This window comes from Stenella coeruleoalba (genome assembly GCF_951394435.1).
Source record: "Stenella coeruleoalba genome assembly, chromosome: 11".
Classification (NCBI taxonomy): domain Eukaryota; kingdom Metazoa; phylum Chordata; class Mammalia; order Artiodactyla; family Delphinidae; genus Stenella; species Stenella coeruleoalba.
Genome location: NC_137157.1, coordinates 99819676 through 99843146, shown reverse-complemented (window position 1 = coordinate 99843146; position 23471 = coordinate 99819676). Strand labels below are relative to the sequence as shown.

General features: G+C 39.2%; 1 protein-coding gene across 12 annotated transcripts in view; it reads right to left on the bottom strand.

The window, feature by feature from the left end:
- The window catches only part of ERC1 (ELKS/RAB6-interacting/CAST family member 1), a 399110-nt gene that overhangs the window by 358556 nt on the left and 17083 nt on the right, over positions 1–23471 (bottom strand). For all 12 annotated transcript variants that reach the window (XM_079937377.1, XM_079937384.1, XM_079937381.1 and 9 more), the window contains exon 2: positions 6019–6843. In XM_079937377.1, the coding sequence (XP_079793503.1) occupies positions 6019–6687 (669 nt within the window). In that variant the 5' untranslated portion in view covers positions 6688–6843. The remainder of the gene's footprint in view (positions 1–6018; positions 6844–23471) is intronic.

The window sequence follows — 23471 nt, the reverse complement described above, 5'->3', positions numbered from 1 at the left end:
AAATAAATTTAAAAAAATATATATATATCCACAATTATCGGAAAAGGCTTTTAAAATACTCTTGCCGGGGCTTTCCTGGTGGCGCAGTGGTTAAGAATCCGACTGCCAATACAGGGGACACAGGTTCGAGCCCTGGCCCGGGAAGATCCCACATGCCATGGAGCAACTAAGCCCCGTGCATCACAACTACTGAGCCTGCGCTCTGGAGCCCGTGAGCCACAACTACTGAAGCCCACGGGCCTAGAGCCTGTGCTCCACAACAAGAGAAGCCACTGCAATGAGAAACCACCGCAACGCGAAGCCCGCACACCACAACGAAGAGTAGCCCCCGCTCACCGCCACTAGAGAAAAGCCCGCGCGCAGCAACGAAGACCCAATGCAGCCAAAAATAAATAAATAAATATTATAAATAAATAATAAAATAAAATACTCCTGCCTTTTCCAACTAATTTATATGAAGCCTGAGTTTCTTCATATACTTCAATCCAAACAACAAACTGCAACAGACCACTGAAAGAAGAAACAGATATGACAGTTAGTTGTCATCTATTAAGCCAGACATTAGACTTGCAAAGCGATTTTTCATTAAAAATGTTATTTATGTTAACATTTAATGTGTTCATTATTTTTAAATATATCAGTAAATATTTTTTGAATTTCTATTTTAGTCTCCAATATGGCAAATATTGATAGATAAACACCTACATAAACAAAAGCTACTTGAGGTTCCTTAATAATTTTTACAAGTGTACCGCATCCTGAGGCCAGTTTGAGAACTGATGCTAAAGGGGACCATAGCTGAGTGCCTGAGGGCTCCTCCAAAATCAGAACAGTTCCAAGGGTGGTTTCAAAGCAAAATAGGTCCTGCATATCACATGCTCTGGAAGTATATGAGCCACTAGCCACAGCTAGGGATGGTACAGTGTGCGCATCAAGGCTGAATTGTGTCTCACCTTCTCAATCTACAAGGTCCACAGATGAAATTAAGCTGGACAGGTGCCATTTCAACCAAGTATTCTCCACCAATTGTCAAAATGCAACAGAACTTACCATGAGCCTATTAGGTAGGAAAGACTGCCAGAACAAACAGAAAGGGAGGTAGTTTCAGTAAGCATTACTGCTGATAATATGGAAAAATAAAAGGAACACATTTATGTTAAAGACTAGCTTTCCAACTCCAGAAGGAAAAATAAATGTTTCTGGAGATGCACATGGCAGCACAGAAAGTGAGAAGAAACAGTTCATACAAGATTTCTAATCTTGTCCTTAGGGAAGAACAGAACACTTTCAATATGAAGTTAATCATTTTCTTGCTGAAAGCACATTTCCACAGTACTTCTCTTTTTGACGAATTTACTCCAAATTCATCATGCAGAGGTACCTGATTTCGATGAACTTGTTAATTAAAACAAAATAAAGGACGTCTATGAGCAAAAGTTCGTTCATGACAGGAATATAAACATTCACCTTTCTAAATGAAGAGTGACTTTCAGTAATCGAGAGAGTCACTCAAGTTATCTACCGTCAAAGAGAAATACCACAAGAAAGACAGGAGACCAAGACACAGACACAGCGGGTGAGAAACCATACATAAAACATGTGCCGTTAAATGGCTTCTCTCTTCCTCTCCACTCCTAACTCCCACAAGCAGGGACATTCAGCTTGTGAGACTGAACTAACTAGATCAGTACAATTTCCAACATTAACAAGCAAACATATAACAACATCCCTGTGCCTGTTACCTGAGGTCACAGTCACTAGTCTCTTATCTGCAATGCTTACAAAAAACTTCTCCTCAAATAATGAAAACTAAATTCACCATTTCTTACCCTTAATCTAGTTCTACCTTCTAATCTCTAACCATTTATCATCAATGGCAAAAACATTTCCTCAGTCTCAGTACCACAGTTCATCGCAGTCTTCTCTCTTGCCATCACAGTCTATATCCAAGTATCTCTTTGAAAATACTTCGTGGATGTGCACCTCCTTCCCCATTCCTTTTACCCAAATAAATCCAGGCCTCCTGCAACGAACTCATTCGCTTTCCCTGCCTGCCTTCCTTCAATCTGCTCTGCAGACGAGCAATATAAGCTGCTCCTAAACAATTTTTTTGGTTATGTCATTCATTCCCTTGTTCGAGAACACCCTAGGGCAACTAATTTCCTGTTACTTTCTTCAAATTCTTCTTTGAATAAGTCAGATTAAGGAAGAAAAAAGTTACACACTTTTAAAGGATGAATTAAATTATACCTCAATAAAGTTGTCATAAAGGGAGAGAGGGAGGAAGCTAGGCCAGGAGCGGCAAAAGAAGGTGAGAGGAGGGGGAACTCTTTAAATGGCTGCCGGAGAAGTCACTGCAGGCACCCTGCAGAGCTGAAAGGCCAGGAGCACCCACACAGCTGTCTGAGGCATCGGGCCTCCCAGGAACCAATTCCAGTGACGGTCAAGCACTGGACTGTGAAACTGACTTGCATCAAACGGATATAGCTTTGTTAGAAAATACATTCCTCCATGGAGCCAGAACGTAAAACCTTCATATCTGTACTCATTTTTCCAGTACTGGCTTTCCAAAAAAATACCAAAGAAGAAAGAAAGGGAAAAAACTTTCCTCTTCATGGCTGCCCGTCGAAACACAGAGTATAACTAAAATGCCACACGTCTCTCCCTTAGAGTTCCCACAACCACTTGTTATAAAGCATGGTTTCCAGGCCCCTCCAATACTCTTCCGGGCAAATAGAGCACTGGTAACATGATAGCAAGTTCCAGGGGCAGCATGATTTTAAAAAGTAAAATGGAACTATGACCTCCCTTGATCAATATTAGTGTAACTAAAAAAACCAAGTTCATTTTCTGGTTTCTTTTGCACGAAAGAATAAAAACTGGGTTTCCCAACTCATATCTAAGCTGCTATCTTCATAGATTCTGTAAATTAGCAAACCCATACAACCAATTCTATCACTGAGATGAAATCACACACCAGACCACACAGCAAAATGTACCAGAGGGGAAAGAGAGACTGCAATCCTCTGGCAACTTCTCTTATTTCCTCACAAATAAGCCCTGTCAGGTATTTGTACAACAGTTTTTATTAGATCCACTGGATCATTTTCCATAATACTCCACTACATCCCAGGTAAGCAAATTTACCAGCTCTACAAGAAGCCAATTTCCCACACGCATTTATATACCTTCGCACATGAAAAATCCAATGGACGGGTAGCTTATATTTCTATAAGCCACATATGAACAAATTTTGCTTCTCAAAATAACTCCCCAAAAGGAGCATATCTATCTCACATTTGACTTAATTTTCTCAGGACATTCTCCACAGTGCCTCTAACACATGCCATTTCTGGAACGCCAGAAAAGATCAAATCTATCTGGAAAAGAGACTAGAATACCGATTTATCCACAATACTCTGAATAATCATTCATAATTCATCTCTGTGTTAAAACGGGATTATCAAAAAGAAAAGTTAAACAAATAGTCCAAGACAGAGATCCCAGATTTTGAAATCAGACGCTAAATGACAGTGAAACAATTAGCAACCTCATGAAAAAGTTTATTTAAATTCAAATAATAATGGTTTTCACCATGTAACAAATCAAGGTACAACCTAAAATTATTAAAATGTTAACAGTCACGAGTGTCCAAACAGTGAGAACAAATGACAAAATAAAGATTTACAGAGAGCAAGTCTCTTTTTTAATTTCTGAACTTCAAATTCTCTTGATTCCTAAATAAATAAAATCAAAAAATCAGAATCCTAAATAAAATCAAACTCCAAGAGCAAAAAAATACAAAAAGCAAAACATTAAACTCACTTGCCATACTGTAATAGTTTTTTAAAGGTACTCTGATCACACAAAATTCCAATGAAAGTGGTTTAAAATAATTATTTTAAAAATAAGCTTCCAACTAAACATACAGGAATATTACAAGGCATAATAACCAAAAAGAAGTATGACAGTATCTTTACTAGATGCCGGTTAGAATAAAATTTAAAAATATAAATCATCCAAAGCCTTTGCTTTGCAATTAACCAAGCTCACAGCTGGACTTTTATTCTTCATCAAGTAAACACACCAAAAGCCTTCCTCGGGCTTCCCTGGTGGCGCAGTGGTTGAGAGTCCGCCTGCCCATGCAGGGGACAGGCTTCGTGCCCCGGTCCGGGAAGATCCCACATGCCGCGGAGCGGCTGCGCCCGTGAGCTATGGCCGCTGAGCCTGCGCGTCCGGAGCCTGTTGCTCCGCAACGGGAGAGGCCACAACAGTGGGAGGCCCGCGTACCACAAAAAAAAAAAAAAAAAAAAAAAAGACTTTCTCATTCTCAATTTTAAAAAAGAAAAAGAAAAGCCTTTTCCTGTTAAAACATATATTGTTCCATTTCTCCAACACCAGTACTTGAAAGTTCAGTAACAAAAACAGCTGGATATTTATTTTTGAAACAATCTTCTAAAAGGACTTCCTAATAATGAACCATACACATTAGGCAATTCTAAGCAAATGTGTTTTTTCATTTGATAGGATTCTAGACCAAGATCTCTGTGGTCCAATCATATCAAACATTTAGAATGTGTCTAAATCCCCAATCTCAAACTGAAATGGGGAAATTTGTTTAATTACTGTAAATCCTATTAAACCAATCTTCTTTGTAAAGTGGAAAATGTCCAACCTCTGAGGGCTATGGAGGGTGTAATGAATGCAGAGTTTAATTAGGGCCCACTGCCGGCTCACTATAATCTATTAATTAGCATTCTCAGTTCTCTGTATCTCATTGCAGTGTCTCACTTTACTTTAAAATTGCACCCTTCATTTTTTGGACCAAAGTTATACAATTTTAGGATTGTGTGGTAATTATAGTGGGTGCAGGAAGAATACACTCCTGCCAGCACTGGTGTGTAATTAGGGCAGGGGGCGGAATCTCGATAAGGCATTGCTCACCCTCCTTCAGCACATATGGTTTTTTTGGCATCAGAGCTCTGTGGACTGTTTCACTTCCACCGGACTAAAGTGCTGAGTTCCCACCATAGTCTTTTCAGAAGATTCAAATATTTGCCTTTGAATGTAGCTTGATAATTAGAAAGGTTATTGTCACTGCTTTTTATCCACACAGCTTTTAAAGTATAAGCATAATTAGCTGCCTGAATTATTTGAAAATAAAGAAGTAAGCCAATAATTTTTTTTCTCGTTAAAATGGACTGGAAATTTCCAGGTCGCTGGATAATTAAAACCGTCTTGGTGACAGGCATATTTTCAGCACCATCAAAAAGGTACACTGGCTAGCTAATTCAATGATAAATTCAATAACCTCAATTTAACATTCAACTTCTACCAAATCTAATTTATATTTTATATATAACCAATCACAGCAAGTTTCCTTTCTTCCACCTTAAATCCTCAAATTTGAAGAATTAAAGAATTTTTTTAAAAAAGGATCCTGAAGTTAAACTTTCCTAAATGCCAAGAGAAAGAGCTGCTACTCACTGTTGGTACTTAATAAATATGTACAATGTTAACTGCTTAAAATTAATTTCTGTTCTGTACTGTCAAGATATTGATTTGCCTTGTGATAGGTATTTTTTTTAAGATTGACTTCTTTAACATTTACTATGGTAAATCTTAACCCTATACCCCACTTAAGTTACACAGCCTGAACAATTTTGATAATGGATCTTAGAGCATGTGGCAAAATTACATTCTCTTAAGAAGTGAAAAAAGATAATGTATGCTGAAAGAAAAGAGGAAGAGAAAGAGAAGCTAGGGAAAAGAAACAAGCAAGAATGGTGAGCAAGCAGACATGGCAGCCAGAAAAAAATTAAAGCACAGGACCAATCTGGAAAAGGTGAAGAAATGGAGAGCACAAAATACTAAGAAAAACAGGAAGAAGGAAAATAAATGAACCAAGAAGGGAAAGACCTAAGAAAGAAAAGAGAAAGAATGGCTCATTTCATTTATGTACATGAATTGTTTCATAAATACAGAATACAGAAAGGCAAACATATATATATAACTAACCTGGTTTTCCTCCTGCACAACTCTATACTGTTCCTTCCAAATAGTGATTTTGGAAGCTTCATCTTTTCTCAGGGCTCGTTCTTTCTTCAGCTCTGGGCTCCAGAAGGTCTTGATGCTATTCATTGAAGAACTTAATTTGCTCTCCTTTACTTCCACATCCTTTCGCAAGAGATCATTTTCCCTTAATACTTCCTTCAGCTGTGTCTGCAGATCCATGATTGTGTTATCTCTTGCTTGACGAAGAGAGTGAGGAACGGTGGATGCCATGCTCACAGGAGGGAGGTGATGCTCTCCAAATGCTATGGTGTCACTAGCAACCCCACTGCTAGCTATATTGGGGCTACTGCCCATAGCAGTCATCCTCACACCATAAGGCAGACGTCCTCCAGAACGGCCAAGGGTCATGGTGCTTTTAGGTGTTTCCGAACCCACATTTTCATGGTCACTTAGGTACATAGGGCCAGAAGTGGCATAGGCAGCGTTTAAGGACTGGATATTCTCCATTGAAAGGGTTTTCCCACTGCCACCTCCGACACTGCTTCCAGAACTCCCTCCTGTACTATTGGTTCGACGATGACCCAAGCGAGGGGAACGTGGAAGCCGAGGTGATCGCCCAGGGCTCTGGTTGCTTGGTTCCACCTTCCCAACTGAGCGAGCACTTCCATACATGGTTGCAAGATGAATTCAGGTGCCAGGAAAGGTGTAAAGCAGAAAACAAAATACGGAACTCTGTGAGGTTTCTCTATGGCTATAAGTCTGCTGAAGGCTAATCAGAAATACCAGGTCCTCAGCTGCCCAATCTTGAAGAAATAGCTTACACCATATCTGTAATGAAAAGATCACACATTAACTCCTCCAAAAAGAAACATTTCCCCTCTCAGACACTTTTCATTGCCCCCCCTGAGCAAGACCTCCCCTTCGATCATCTATTTACTCCTGCCCCTGTCTACAGAGTAACTTATTTCTCAGTAAACATCATTGTAAAAACACTCAACATGTCTCGAAACTGAATACTGAAACCATACCAAGCAAAGGGAAAAGAAGAAGAGATAAGACTGTAAACATTGGCAAGAAAAGGATAAAACTCAGTGCTTGAATATATGATTTTTCTAACTGGAAAATCCAAGATCATCAGCTGACAACTACGAGAACCAATAAGAGAACTCACTCAACAAACTGCTTAGGCACAGATCAATATATACATATCAGTACTTTTCTGTGCACTAGTAATAACAACTGGAAAATGCAATTAAAAAAAGATCCCATTCACAAGAGCAACAAAACCATAAAGACACTTTGCTATATAAATATAACAAAAATGTGTAAGAATTTTTGGAAAAACTACAAAACACTCCTGAACAAAAGGAAAGTTATCCATGTTCACGGAGGAGAAGACAAACATTGTAAAGGTGTCCATTCTTCCCCAGCTACTCCACATGCCAATGAAAATCTCTACAGGATTCCTCACATAACCCAACAAGCTGACTCCAAAATGCAAATGGAGGAGTAAAGGTACTACAATAACCAAAACAATCTGAAACAGAAGAACAAAGGAAGATGTCCCCTAAATAGCAAGACACATTATAGGTCCATGATCCTTTATTTGCAATGCAGAAGTGTTTTAAAACTCTGAAAGTAAGGGTTTTTTTTTTCTTTTTAACTTGTTTAGTGGTAAAACCTGGCAGGATTTGATATGAGGTCACTTATTGTTTATACGTATCTCACCTAGTGTGATTATTCGTACACGTCACTGGGAAAACAATGTGTATGATTACAGGATACTGCATAACGCCCACTGGGCATTATGAGGAAAAAACCTGTACTCCAAAACCATATCTGACCCCTAGGATTTCTCATAAGGACTCGGAGCCTTTTAAAGCTATAGTGATTAAAACTGCACAGAAATGGCCAAGAATAGGCTCTAAATTATATATGTGAATTTAGTAGATGCTAAAAGTTAACATTTCAAAACAGTGAGAAAAGGACAAATCATTCAATAACTGGAGTTCCAACAACTGGTGCTCTTGGAAAAAAATAAATTACATCCCTACTTCACACAGTACACAGAAATAAATTCTATGTACATTAAAGATACAAATTTTAAAACTATTAAAAGTACTAGAAGAGGGACTTCCCTGATGGCACTGTGGTTAAGAATCGGCCTGTCAACGCAGGGGACACAGGTTTGATCCCTGGTCCAGGAGGATCCCACATGCTGCGAGCAACTAAGCCCGTGTACCACAACTACTGAGCCTGCGGTCTAGAATCCGCAAGCCACAACTACTGAGCCCGTGTGCCTAGAGCCCACGCCCCGCAACGAGAAGCCACCGCAGTGAGAAGCCCGCGCACCGCAACAAAGAGTAGCCCCCGCTTGCCACAACTACAGAAAGCCCGCGCGCAGCAACGAAGACCCAACGCAGCCAAAAATAAGTAAATAAATAAATAAATTTTTTTAAAAAGTACTAGAAGGGTTTTCCCTGGTGGCGCAGTGGTTGAGAGTCCGCCTGCCGATGCAGGGGACACGGGTTCGTGCCCCGGTCCGGGAAGATCCCACATGCCGCAGAGCGGCTACGCCCGTGAGCCACGGCCGCTGAGCCTGCGCGTCCAGAGCCTGTGCTCCGCAACGGGAGGGACCACAGCAGTGAGAGGCCCGCGTACCTCAAAAAAATAAAAATAAAAAAAATTTTTTAAAAAGTACTAGAAGAAAACGTAGGTGAATATCCTTGTGAACTTGAGTTAAGGTAGGGCTTCTTAAATAAGAAACAAAAGGCAAAAAAACAAAGAAAAATGACTAATATTCAATCATGTCAAAATGACAAAATACACCAAAAATTAAAAGAAAAACCAAACTCTTGGTGAAAAAATATCTAACATATGTATAAAGATTTGTATACAAAATACATAAAGAATTCCTACATGAGAAACGCCAAATTTGAAACAGCAGCGGTTAGATGGCAAGAGAATTTGCCTTCTGAGCTTGGGGGGAAATGTGTGTGGAGGCTTTAGCTTCACTTGTAAAGCTTTAGACTCACAGTACTCAAATGCTTCAATCTTTTAATAGGAAAATATGTTCATATTCTACAAGTATAGTAATTAAGACATTTTAAAAACACATATCATAGCTATCTACTTTCTACACTCCTCTCAAACATAAATCAGTACAGATCTAAACTAGGTCTCTGTGATTTCCTAATATCATTCTACCAAAGAATTGGCTTAGGTCAAGAAACAGATTTCAACATATTAAATAATATTTTAATATGCAATTGAGAGTGCAATCCAAGTAAATCACATGGTCAAAAGATTTTAAAGGGTCTGTATGTTTGAACCAAACTCAAACAAGTTAAAGATCTTCAGAAATATGAATATACTGGCAGTCTCGTCTCTAGTGATCCAGTAAAGATAGACCACTAAAGATAGACCTAAGGTAACAACAAGCAGGACAGGAAAAACACAGAGTCTGAACCTTCCGTCTCAGAAATAGCAATAGTACACCAAGTTCAGATATTGCAATATTCTACTAGTAATGTTAGGAAATTCCTTCCCAGGACTAACCTACCTCAGAAAGTAAACATTCCTTTTCATGATTAATCTGGACTGTAAGGTAGGTGACACAGTACTGTTCAAGTGAACTCTATTTCAAGACCAAAGAGGGATGCAAAGTTTTTTATTTTTTTTAAGTCATCTGAATATTGCTTAAAATAAGAGAGCTATTCATTACCCAGAATCTCTTGAATGATAACAGAAGCTAACATACAGTAAGTGTTTACCATATGTCAGGCACTGTGCTAAGAATTTTATAAGATTTAATTTAATATTTATAAGCCCCCTACAACACAGGCATTGTCGTTAGCTCCACTTTACAGATGAAGAAAGTGAGGCCTATAGGTGTTAAGTGACTTAGCTATTAAGTGGTAGGGTGCCCTAATTCCAGAGCCCTGGAAACCCTTAACTACTATGCTTATCCACCATCATCTGCTGATGTTAACACCTCAATTGTCCGTAGGATATTAAAGGCCTCCAGTTTTAAGGCAGGGTGTCCTGCTAATCTAGGACTCTAAACCTAAACTTTAAGGCACACCTTAGGTTTTCCATGGTGTAATGCTTCAATAATCACATTTATCTTTCTATTAAGGAGAAAGTCTTTTTTAAAAGATGGTGGGCAAAAAGAACAAAATAAGGAAAACTAACAAAATAAAGAATAATAATTCAGAGTCTCAGGAATCATGCCATCAGAACTTTAAAGTGCCACAGTCAAGAAAAAAATTCCCAACTGTGCTTTTGTGCAAAACTCTATTTTCCTGTAGTCAAGTAACTAAGCCACACTATTAAACAGGCTAAGATCCAGCAACAAAAATCCACATCGAGTTTTCAACTTTAGCGGGTGCACTCTAACATTCAAGCCACTTTCAGACCCAAAATGCTATTTGCATGTGGAGTCTTTTGTTGCTATCAGAACTATATTCATTTCTACAACAAAAGAAGAGAATTCACCAGCTCTGTCTAAAGCCCTCATTCCGGCTTTCTAATATGAGCTTCAGGGAAGACTGGGCTTCAAAATGTTTAATTACTTTTAAAAATCTGCCAGATCCATCACCACAAGATAATAATTCTTGCACTTTAAACAGCTAACAAAAAATAATTCCGACCAGAAAATAAAAAAAGTTAAGCCATGTGATTTCATTTATATAAAATTCTAGAAGGACCCCATTATGACAGAAAGTACATCAGTATGTGCCTGGGACTGGGGCTGAGGGATGCACGGGATCATGAAGGGGTAGGAGGAAATTTTTGGAGTGATGAAAATGTTCACTATCTTGACTGGGGTGAGGCTTCCCAGGCATATACAGGTCAAAACTCATTGAACTACAGACTTTAAATATGTTCAGTTTATTGTACATAAATTATACCACAAAAGTTTGAAAAAAATAATTTCACATTCCAAACTCCCCTGCCCTTGATTAATCCAAAAGAAACACCTTCACCAATTACCTACCTGGAGTCCTGACTGCTGCTGGAAAAAATCATGCATCTGTTCAGTTTGGGCCCATAGTGTTGGCCCCAGAGTCCGACAAGTCCCTTAGTTTGCTTCCTATCCAATATTTTGTTAGCTCCCTATCTAGTATCTGTTGTGGTTACTTCAAACCTTCTCCTTCTACTTATCAGACAGAACACATGAGTCTCCTGAGTCAGAGACAAAGAACTTTATTACTCACAGCACAGCCAGCAGTATAAGCATCCTGTTACCCCCAAGTCCCACAAGGTGACACAAGGGGGCCCAGACAGATGCTACACATGCAGTGGATTTACAGAGGAACGCTGAGTTTAGGAAATCCACCACTTTTACAGCAAGCAGTAAGTAAGCCTGGTCTTCCCCAACGGGAGACGTTACCTCATCCCTCAAGGTGGCTCGCTGCAAACACAATCCTGAGAAACGACCCACGTTAAGAGCAGTCAGGCCCTCGCATTCAGGACATGCAGGAAAGAAGAGACCCATGGAGGACTCACTCTCCCGACAAGTAGTTGTGGTAGTTTTAAGGTACCTGAATAAATTCTTTGATACTCCTCCCTTCAAGAGGGGAAGCAAAATTCCTCTCCCTTTGAATGTCTACTAGACTTAAAGGATTTGCTTCTGATGATGTATCACTTCCAAGACTAACTCATAAAGACACTGGGACTTAAGTCTTGGTCACTCTCTTGGGTCACTCGCTGTGGGGGAGTTAGCTACCATGCCGCTGAGCCTGCGCGTCCGGAGCCTGTGCTCCGCAACGGGAGAGGCCACAACAGTGAGAGGCCCGCGTACCGCAAAAAAAAAAAAGAATAGGGAATTCTGTACCTAAATCTTAATTCCAAGAAAACAGCATAAGCTCAACAAGAACAGACTAATACCCCTCATCTTCTAAGAAAATTTTTTAATTCATACACACAAACACACACAGCAATCATGCAGAAAATATCATGCCTATGTGTACATATCTGTTCTCAATACTGAAAAATCTCTGTCAAGTTAGTATCATAGCCAGACTTATCAACTACCTAAAATGAGTTGTTTTATCCTATATTTTGAGTTTTAAAAAATACCTAAAACACCAGCACAGCATTTAAATCTCTGCAAGTCTGCCCAGATTTAGGTTTTTTAGAAAGATCCTAAAATCTAATTCTGATAAGAACATTACCAGAAATTTGGTTTATCTTAAATTTGGTGTTTATTAACAACATAGTTCCACCATCAATTCCTACTTCCATATTCCCATAAAAAATTTACAATTTTTAGAGCTCTTCAAGTTCACCAAAGAAGCATTCTTAACTCTAAAACAACATGAAAGCCTTAAAATACTGGGGCCGCCTATCAAGAGAAGGCACAATTGTTTCTCAGAAAAGAAAGTCAAAAAAACTAAAAAGAATTCAGTTCTGGTGACATACACCTATAAGCAAAGTTTTTTTCTAAGATATACAAGACAGTCAACATTCAAAAAGATTAGGTTAATTTTTTTTTTTTTTTTTTTTTTTGCGGTACACGGGCCTCTCACTGTTGTGGCCTCTCCCGTTGCAGAGCACAGTCTCCAGACGCACAGGCTCAGCGGCCATGGCTCATGGGCCCAGCCGCTCCGCGGCATGTGGGATCTTCCCGGACTGGGGCACAAAGCCGTGTCCCCTGCATCAGCAGGCGGACTCTCAACCACTGCACCACCAGGGAAGCCCCCTAGGTTAATTCTTAAAACAATGAAGTCACTTTTTTTAAACTTACCCAAATGAAGTGGAATGGCAAAAGTTAAAAATACAATTCCAAATCATGAAGCAACAGTGCTCAGGACACATGGACATGGTAGTTTTTATATTTTCCTCCTTAATTAACACTGCTGCCCTCTGTATTAAAGCATATTAGTAACACTCTGCTTAAGTATGAAACCAAAAATGTAACCTGAAATCTTTTCTACAGGGTAAGTATAAAAATGTGCAAAACAAAATGCAATGCATAGACCTTAAATATTTACATTTCACCCTAACAAGCGCCCTGTGAAGTAATTCTTATCGTGCTCCTGAGGCTTAGTTGTGTAGCAACTAGAAGGGAAGGCTTGGGCTGGTTCAGCTCCACCATTTAAACATTGTAGCTTTCAACGAATAAATAAATCTCACAGTGCCGCAGTATCATCTATTAAATGGGCATATCATCTTTCTCAAAGGATAGCTAAAAAGATCAAATTAGTGAGTGAGTATAAAATATCTGGTTCCTGGTAGGTTTTCAATAAATGTTAGTCATTGCATGTCTAGGAATTTATCTTACACATATTTTCACACAAGTGGGAAAACTGAGTAAAAATAAACTGCAGCCTTCTTTGAAGTAACAAGACTCTGGTTGATAGTCTATATAATTACGGGAATACTGTGCAGCTATTAAAAAGAATAAGGTTAAGTCTGCAAGTAGTGATAAGAAAAGAGATACAAGATATACAAGATACATTTTTTAACATCTTTATTGGAGTATAATTGCTTTACAATGTTGTGTTAGTTTCTGCTGTATAACAAAGTGAATTAGCTATATGTATACATATATCCCCATATCCCCTCCCTCTTGTGTCTCCCTCCCACCCTTCCTATTCCACCCCTCTAGGTGGCTGCAAAGCACCAAGTTGATCTCCCTGTGCTATGCAGCTGCTTCCCACTAGCCATGCATTTTACATTTGGTAGTGTATATATGTCAATGTTACTCTCTCACTTCCTCCCAGCTTACCCTTCCCCCTCCCCATGTCCTCAAGTCCATTCTCTACGTCTTGTGTCTTTCTTTATTCCTGTCCTGCCCCTAGAGTCATCAGAACCTTTTTTTTTTAGATTATATATATATATATATATATACACACATATGTTAGCATACGGTATCTGTTTTTCTTTCTGACTTACTTCACTCTGTATGACAGACTCTAGGTCCAACCACCTCACTACAAATAACTCAATTTCGTTTCTTTTTATGGCTAATATTCCACTGTATATATGAGCCACATCTTCTTTACCCATTCATCTGTCGATGGACACTTAGGTTGCTTCCATGCCCTGGCTATTGTAAATAGTGCTGCAATGAACACTGTGGTACATGACTCTTTTTGAATTATGGTTTTCTCAGGGTATATGCCCAGTAGTGGGATTGCTGGGTCATATGGTAGTTCTATTTTTAGTTTTTTAAGGAACCTCCATACTGTTCTCCATAGTGGCTGTATCAGTTTACATTCCCACCAACAGTGCAAGAGGGTTCCCTTTTCTCCACACCCTCTGCAGCATTTACTGTTTGTAGATTTTTTGATGATGGCCATTCTGGCTGGTGTGAGGTGATACCTCACTGTGGTTTTGATTTGCATTTCTCTAAAGAATAGTGATGTTAAGCAGCCTTTCATGTGTTTGTTGACAATCTGTATACCTTCTTTGAAGAAATGTCTGTTTAGGTCTTCTGCCCATTTTTGGATTAGGGTGTTTTTTTGATATTGAGTTGCATGAGCTGCTTGTATATTTTGGAGATTAATCCCTTGTCAGTTGCTTCGTTTGCAAATATTTTCTCCCATTCTGAGGGTTGTCTTTTTGTCTTTTTGTCTTTTTTGTCGTTTCCTTTGCTGTGCAAAAGCTTTTAGGTTTCATTAGGTCCCATTTGTTTATTTTTGTTTTAATTTCCATTTCTCTAGGAGGTGGGTCAAAAAGGATCTTGCTGTGATTTATGTCATAAAGTGTTCTGCCTGTGTTTTCCTCTAAGAGTTTTATAGTGTCTGGCCTTACATTTAGGTCTTTAATCCATTTTGAGTTTATTTTTGTGTATCGTGTTAGGGAGTGTTCTAATTTCATTCTTTTACATGTAGCTGTCCAGTTTTCCCGGCACCACTTATTGAAGAGGCTGTCTTTTCTCCATTGTATATTCTTGCCTCCTTTATCAAAGATAAGGTGACCATATGTGCGTGGGTTTATCTCTGGGCTTTCTATCCTGTTGCATTGATCTATACTTCTGTTTTTGTGCCAGTACCATACATTTTTAAATTTATAAAAAGAATACAAGAATTCGTGGGGAAAAGTGGGTTTTCACATTTTTCTTTTCTGCACTGAGGTTTTAACATGAATATGAATTACTTTTATGATTTAAAAAGTAATTATAGAGCTTCCCTGGTGGCGCAGTGGTTGAGAGTCTGCCTGCCAATGCAGGGGACGCGGGTTCGTGCCCTGGTCCGGGAAGATCCCACATGCCGCAGAGCGGCTGGGCCCATGAGCCGTGGCCGCTGGACCTGCGCATCCGGAACCTGTGCTCCGCAACGGGAGAGACCACAACAGTGAGAGGCCCGCGTACCACAAAAAAAAAACAAAACAGTAATTATAGACCCATACATATATGGACAACTCATTTGTGACAGAAGTGCAGAGGCGATACAGTGGAGAAAGTGAGGCAGTGGGGCTCCCATGGAAGGAGACCTGAACGCACACCTCCGTGGTTGCCACAGTCCACCCCTCACCCTGCAGTCACTTCTGCACACAGGGACGGGAAGCAGCTTCTCCAGGATTCTCACGGGCCTCTGTTCTTGAGGGGATCAGAGAAGAGGAAGGTTACTGGAAGAAACTAGAGCTGCCGCTGGTCTCAGGAGCACAAATGGTCTCATCTCTCCCTCCTCCACTACCCTAAATGGCACCCAGCCTCAGTTTGCACCCAGCAAGGCTTAGTGGCTTACCTGATGGCAATCCAAACACTCCTTCCTAATAGGCCCTCGGCATGTCCTTCTCAGGCCAGGGCTGCTTCACATGTCCGTTCACAGTTAAGATGGGGCAAGGGGGTACCAAAAGGTGTCCAGCTGGATCACCTCGGTTCTACTACATGCATTATCCCTGCCCCCATTATGGTCACAATAGTGAAAAGTTACAATCTCAATGTCCAACAATGGGGTACTGGCTATGTAAGTTAAGGTGCAACTATAAGATGGGTTACTATCTATAATGAGTTGAATAGCATCCCCCCAAAATTCACGTCCACTAGAAACGCCAGAATGTAACCTTATTGGGAAATCAAGTCTTTGCAGATGTAACCAAGTTAAGATGAGTTTATACTGGATTACGTTAGGTTCTAAATCCAACTGGTGTCTTTCTATGAGGAAAGAGAGAGATTCAGTCACAGAGACGCACAATAAGACCACGCAAGAAGGGAGGCTGAGATTGGAGTGATGCGGTTACAAGCTAAGGAACACCAAGGATTGCCAGGAGCCACCAGAAGCCAGGAAGAGGCAACGAGGGGTCCTCTCTAGAGGCTTGAGAGGGAGCAAGGCGCTGCCTACACTGATTTTGTACTTCTAGCCTCCAGAATTATGAGAGAATAAATGTCTATTGTTCTATGCCACCAAGTTTCTGGTAATTTGCTACAGAAGACCTAGAAAATACACCATGTCATTACAAATGATGATGTGGCTCTATACTTAACAACAGAGAAAGGTATTTGTGATCTATTGTCAAACCAAGCAGAAAAAAGAAGAAGTTATACACACAGATTCCACCTGAGTTTGTGTTTTTAATGTTACCGCAGGATACACGATTCTGGGTAGTAAGATTTCGGGGTGATGATCTCACTTCCTCTCCAAGCCATAAATTTTCTTCTATGAAGACATACTATTTTTATAATCAGGACAAAACAATAAACCAATTTTGGGAAGGGTAGTGTAAAGATATCCAACAGAAATGGTATAGATAAGGCTCTAGGTACTAAAAACTCCCACTACCACTTCTAGAATAAAGCCAGAATGGTTTCCTTATAGCCAAATTCAATGGATTCTCTTCACTTCTACTGCATTTGATGCTACTGAACACTTCTTTTTATTTTTTTAATAAATTTATTTATTTGTTTATTTATTTTTGGCTGCGTTGGGTCTTCGTTCGTATGCGGACTTTCTCTAGTTGCGGTGAGCAGGGGCCACTCTTCACCACGGTGCCCGGGCTTCTCACTGTCGTGGCCTCTCCCAGTGCGGAGCATGAGCTCTAGGTGCTCGGGCTTCAGTAGTTGTGGCACGTGGGCTCAGCAGCTGTGGCTCACGGGCTCTAGAGCACAGGCTCAGCAGCCGTGTCACGCGGGCCTAGTTGCTCCGCAACATGTGGGATCCTCCCGGACCAGGGCTCAAACCCGTGTCCCCTGCAATGGCAGGCGGACTCTCAACCACTGCGCCACCAGGGAAGTCCCGCTACTGAACACTTCTACCTTGAAACTCTTACCTGGGTCTGTCTAATACTCTTCTGCTACTCCTATTATCTCTCCAGGACAATTCTTTTCTACTACATTTTATTGGCTCCTCTTCCTCCGCCTACCTTTAAAACACTAGTATATGCATATGATATCACTTATACGTGGAATCTAAGATAAGACACAAATGCACCTATATATGAAACAGAAACAGAATCATGGACATAGAGTACACACTGGTGGTTGCCAAGGCGGAGGGGGTTGGGGGAGGGATGGAATGGGAGGTTGGGATTAGCAGATGTAGGCTTTTATATATGGAATGAATAAACAACAAGGTCCTACTGTATAGCACAGAGAACTGCATTCTATATCCTGTGGTAAACCATAATGGAAATTAACAGAACACTGTAAATCAACTATACTTCAATTTAAAAAAATACGGATAAAACACTGGTGTATGCCTTAGAGCGCTGTCCTCAAACATGTTCCTGGGCAATCTCATCCACAGCCACTGTTTCAACTAGTTTCAATTATTACCTATTTTAAGCAGTACTTATTTTAATTTAGGTTATCTCCATAGTCCCAACTCTGGCTTCTCCCTTGGGCTGCAGACTTACATGATCAACTACTTACTGTACACATCTGCCAAGATTTCCCATAGGTAACTCAACGGCTCTAACTGAACGTATATTTGCCCTAAATATGCTCCTCTCCTCCTATGTTCCCTATTTTGATAGAATTCATTTTGACTCCCCCTTTTCACTCCTCTATTCAGCTTCCCATTAACTAATCAATCACTGTGCACCATCAAGCTTATCTTTCTAATATATTTTCTTTCTATCTCTACTGACTCATCCTGTGTGGCCAGTACTATCACAACAATCTCTGAAAACAGTCTCCTTGCCTATACAGTCTTGCCTCTTTCCAATCTACTGATGATCCTTAATTTTATTTTCTCAACCCAACATATTTAAGGGATATGACACATTATCATCATCAATAAGAGCAGTTCACTTTGATAGACATTCTCAAATTGAGGGTGGAGGAACATGAGGTCAGAGGGTTAGTTTTCATTTGATAAGAGCTCCATATTCTAATATCCTACTCTGGACATTTCATATAAATACTATATGAGGCCTTTTGTGTCTGGTTTCTTTCATTTAGCATGATGTTTTCATGGTTCCTTTATTTTGTAGCATGTGTCAGTACTTCATTCCGTTTTATGCTGAATAGTATCTCACTGTATGGATATTCTACATTTTGCTTACCCATTCATCAGCTGAAGGACATTTGGGTTGTTGATATTACGAATAATCCTACTACAGACATTCGTGTACAAGTTTCTGTGTGGACAAAAGTCTGCAATTCTCTTGGGTATATACCTAAGAGTGGAATTGTTTGGGCAATATAAAAGCTCTGTTTAGGGAATTCCCTTGTGGTCTAGTGCTTAGGATTTGGCGCTTTCGCTGCCCTGGCCCCGGTTCAATCCCTGGTTAGGGAACTGAGAGCCTGCAAGCCACACGGTGCGGCCAAAAAAAACAAAAACAAAAACTCTGTTTTGGGCTTCCCTGGTGGCGCAGTGGTTAAGAATCCGCCTGCCAATGCAAGGAACACGGGTTCAAGTCCTGGTTCGGGAAGATCCCACATGCCGTGGAGCAACTGAGCCTGCGCTCTAGAGCCCGCGAGCCACAACTACTGAGCCTGTGTGCCACACCTACTAAAGCCCGTACGCCTGGAGCCCGTGCTCCGCAACAAGAGGAGCCACCACAATAAGAAACCTGTGCACCGCAACGAAGAGTAGCCCCCACTCGCCACAACTAGAGAAAGCCCGCGTGCAGCAACAAAGACCTAACGCAGCCAAAAATAAATAAATTAATAAATTGAAAACAAACAAAAAAACTCTGTTTTGGGCTTCCTTGGTGGTGCAGTGGTTGAGAGTCCGCCTGCCGATGCAGCGGACACGGGTTCGTGCCCCGGTCCGGGAAGATCCCACGTGCCGCGGAGCGGCTGGTCCCGTGAGCCATGGCCACTGAGCCTGCGCGTCCGGAGCCTGTGCTCTGCAACGGGAGAGGCCACAGCAGTGAGAGGCCCGCATACCGGAAAAAAAAAAAAAAAACTGTTTTAACTTTTTAAGAAATATCAAACTGTTTTCCAAAGCATCTGCAACATTTCACATTCTTAGCAGCAACCTATGAGGAGCCCAATTTCTCCACATCCTCACCAATACCTGTTACTATACGTCTTTTTTATTACAGTCATCCTACTGAATATGAAGTGTTATTTTATTGTGGTCTTGATGTTATGACTTTTCATTTAAATAATAATCTTTAAAAAGTCACAAGCATATTTGGAGTCATTTGGTGTACTTTTTGGTACACTTTTTGGTATTATGTGTTTTTAATGTATTTAACCTATGACATTAAATGTTACTATTAAATGAGTGATACATGCATGTAGAAATTAAAATTCAAACAATAAAAAGTAAGTCTCTCCCCAGTGAGTTCTCTTCATTAGAGATAACTACTTTTGACCATTCTGCTTTTAATCCTAGTGGTTACCTCCATAACTCTAAATTGTTTGACTCCTAATCACTAAATTTAATCTCCATAACTTATTTCTTCATAACATTTATTACCATATAATACACAATTTCTTTCACTTCTCTGTTTATTGTCAGTCTCCTTCACTAGAGTGAAAGCCCCAAGAGGACAGTGACTGTTCCCTTTTCTGCTCACTGCTGCACCTCAGCACCTAGCATGGGGCCTGGCACATAAAAGGTAGTCAATACATTTATATTAAATTAAGGAATAAGTATCTACTTCTTGATTTATCTACATCTTTAAATACATTTTCTTGAGTCTCTCCCCATAAAAGGTGAAGAATTTTGTTCATAACCCTCTTTTTTTCCCAATTTTTGTTGAATTATAGTTTACTTTTAGTTTTCTAATGGTTATCTTTATAATTTTAACTAATATACCTTAACTTTCCTCCATAAAATTTAAACTCTTAACCTCCCACCACCATCTCAGTATATGATGAGGAACAGAGAGTTCCAATACACCCAGCTACCTCCCATTAATGACCTACACCGTTACTTTTACATTGTATAGGTATGTGACATTTATTTTCTGATCTATAACTGTCTTTTCTTTGTCTACAAATCAAATCTGAAGACAGAAAGCCAATAAACAGTTTACAATATGATGATAACGTAAACAACACTCACTGCAAAACCAAGTAGCAATTGGAACTACAGAGAACACACAATTCCATTTGTTCCCTTCCAAGGATTTACTATAATTTACAATTACCCTCTTTACATGTTGTCTGTATTTCTTATTACACCATAGTCTATGAAAATAGGATTTTTATACACACACACACCCTTGTTCATTACTGTATCATGCACAGCCCTTACTACTATACCTGGCACACAGTATGCATTCAATAAGTACATGTTTGTAAACAGATGAATAGATTTGTGGAAGGGAGGCGAAGGGAGAAAAGAAGAGGGAAGGTCAGATCATCAAGGATACCAAAGCCAATCTACTTTAGACATTAAGTATCTTTATACAACATCCATCCTCCAGCATCAACCTGAGACAGAGTTAAAGTGGAAGGAAATGAATCTACATACCCTATGAGATCTATCAGTCAAGCAAATGTCAACTAAACATTAAGTTAGAATTTTTAAAAAAGTGGTATCCTGTTTCTGTAATTATAAAATTTTTATTGCTTTTACTAACTCATTTCTCCTATTTTTAAAACCCTTCTATACATGGGGGCAGGAAGGAGGGGGGGATTTTGAGTTTTTCTCCCTTAGTTCTTCAGTACAGTTCCTTCTGAAAAACTTCAATCTTAACTGCTATAAGAAAAGTGCTTTTTCTTTGAATTGAGTTGAATATTTAAAAACGCTGTATTTCAACATTTTTTTTATTGAAGTACAGTTGATTTACAATATTGTGTTAGTTTCGGGTGTACAGCACAGTGCTTCAGTTTATATATACATACATATATACATATTCTTTTTCAGATTCTTTTCCTGTATAGGTTATTACAAAATACTGAGTGGAGTTCCCTATGCTATACAGCAGGTCCTTGTTGGTTATCTATTTTATATACAGTAGTGTGCACATGTTAATCCCAAACTCCTAATTTATTCCTCCCCCCCAACATTTTTAAGATTCTGTTCATTTTGTTAAAGGGTTAAATATGTCACTAGGGACAAGAAATGTGCTGCTATCTTAAGTCCTCTATGAAAAGATTAATAGACGAAAGTTTTTTAATCCAATTCAAGTAAAATTTTGCAGAATCTATCAAATTTTACATGTGTATACCCTCTGACCTAGAAGTCTCACTTTTAAAATTATTCTCTGTGAGACATATTTCACAAGTTTAAAGATATGTGTGCAATGACGTTCAATTATTGTATTATTTTGTGCCAGCAAAAAAGAGCCAACTTAAATTTCCACCAAGAGACTGGCTAGATAAATTATCATATCTCCACACTATAAAACAGAACACAGCTGTGAACAAAAGTTTTAAGTAAATCTCTATATCTGACAATCTCTATAAAGACATCTATGACATACTGTGAGGTGGGAAAGAAAGCAAGTTACAGAAGAACTGTATAATACAAGCTCATCAGTAGACAAAAGTATAGACATGTATGTTGGCAAACACACAGAAATGATTTGGATAGCAAGAAGCTATTTCTGAAAGGTCAGATAGAGCTACTTTTTCCCTTGTATATATAGGTACTTCTTTTTTTCTTTTCTTTTTCAATTGTTTTAACAGTGAGCATGTATTACTTTTACTCACACACAAAGTCTCCCTACAACTAAGGGCTTCAATAAGCCCCTCAACCATTCAACACTATAATATGGTAATGAATGGGCTAGGCCCCTTACTAGGAGGTTAAAAACAACCCTACAAGTTAAAGGAGGCACAGATGTCTCTGCTTCCACCCTCAGCATGTAGCGTATGGGTTTTGTTAACACCAGACATCAGGTTGTACGATCTTAATGTGATTCTCCTGAAGACCAAAAAGTATAGAACTGTGAGGCTAAAGCAGCACAGTTTTGATGACATACCAACAAGAAAGAGCACCTCTGCAAGGAGCAGCCATGACACACCTGTCACAGCTGCTGTTTCATTCTTTTTTAGGGAAGGGTGAGAAGGTTGAGTAACTCAGTTACAATCAAGGTAATTGTGGTTTTTAATAATTGTTATCAATCATTTAATCAAGTTAATTGTAAGGTCTATCAAAGTTCTCACCATGACAAATATCTTGTCAAGCAGATACTTAAAGCAAACACAAGGTTATTTATTAATCACAGTTGTTCTCTACTTATATCAGCAACTTGAGCTACTTAGTTCAAAAGAGCCAAGTTCTAGGTTGTGTAGCCTTCCCCAATGACTCCAGTCCTCACTGCTATCTGATTTCTAAAAATCCTAAAATATTAAATTGTTTGGAGGTAGTTACATTGTCTTCCATTTTATACCACATCTCATACTACATTACGATCAATTCAACAAATCCTACCAGACTGATTAAACTGAACAAATACACTGAATAGACACACATGTTCCCAACCACGTATCTCAATTCTAAAAATCTCTGAAAACCCCAAAATTTTGTAAATAATTTGGTGACAACATCACATCTGAACTCATACTGAAATACCAATGTGTTTGATGAAGGAATTGGAGGGTGCCCCCCACCTTGCTTGGAAAGTTAGATAATATATAGTATATGCATCACATCACCTTTCTAAAATCTGAGAAATTCTGAATTCTGGCCCAAAATATCCTGGATACAGACCTGTGTTATTGGATAAGAGTAAACATTCACATCACTGTTGGTAAAGACATTTATAACCAGCGAGAGCTATGCAAAACATTTTTAACTCTACAATTATTTATTAAACTAGGTAGTGAGTACACAGATATTTATTAATTAGACAATTCTATCTTTTTGCATGTCTGAAACATTTCGTAAATTTAAAAGTTTAAGTGAAAAATTGTAAGTACCCAATGTTTTATTTTCTTCCTTAAAATAATAAAAGCATTTGTATCGAAAGTGTTTATTTTCATCCTTAAAAAAATAAGAGCATTTGGGAAGCAACAAGTTGGAAAATGGTTAAGGGTCTTAAAAACATTCATATCTTTTGATCCAATAATTCCAAAAACAGGAAACCCATCTATTTAAATGACCCAAAATGTAGAGAAAACCAGCTACATTATGACTTATGATATACAAGCTTTA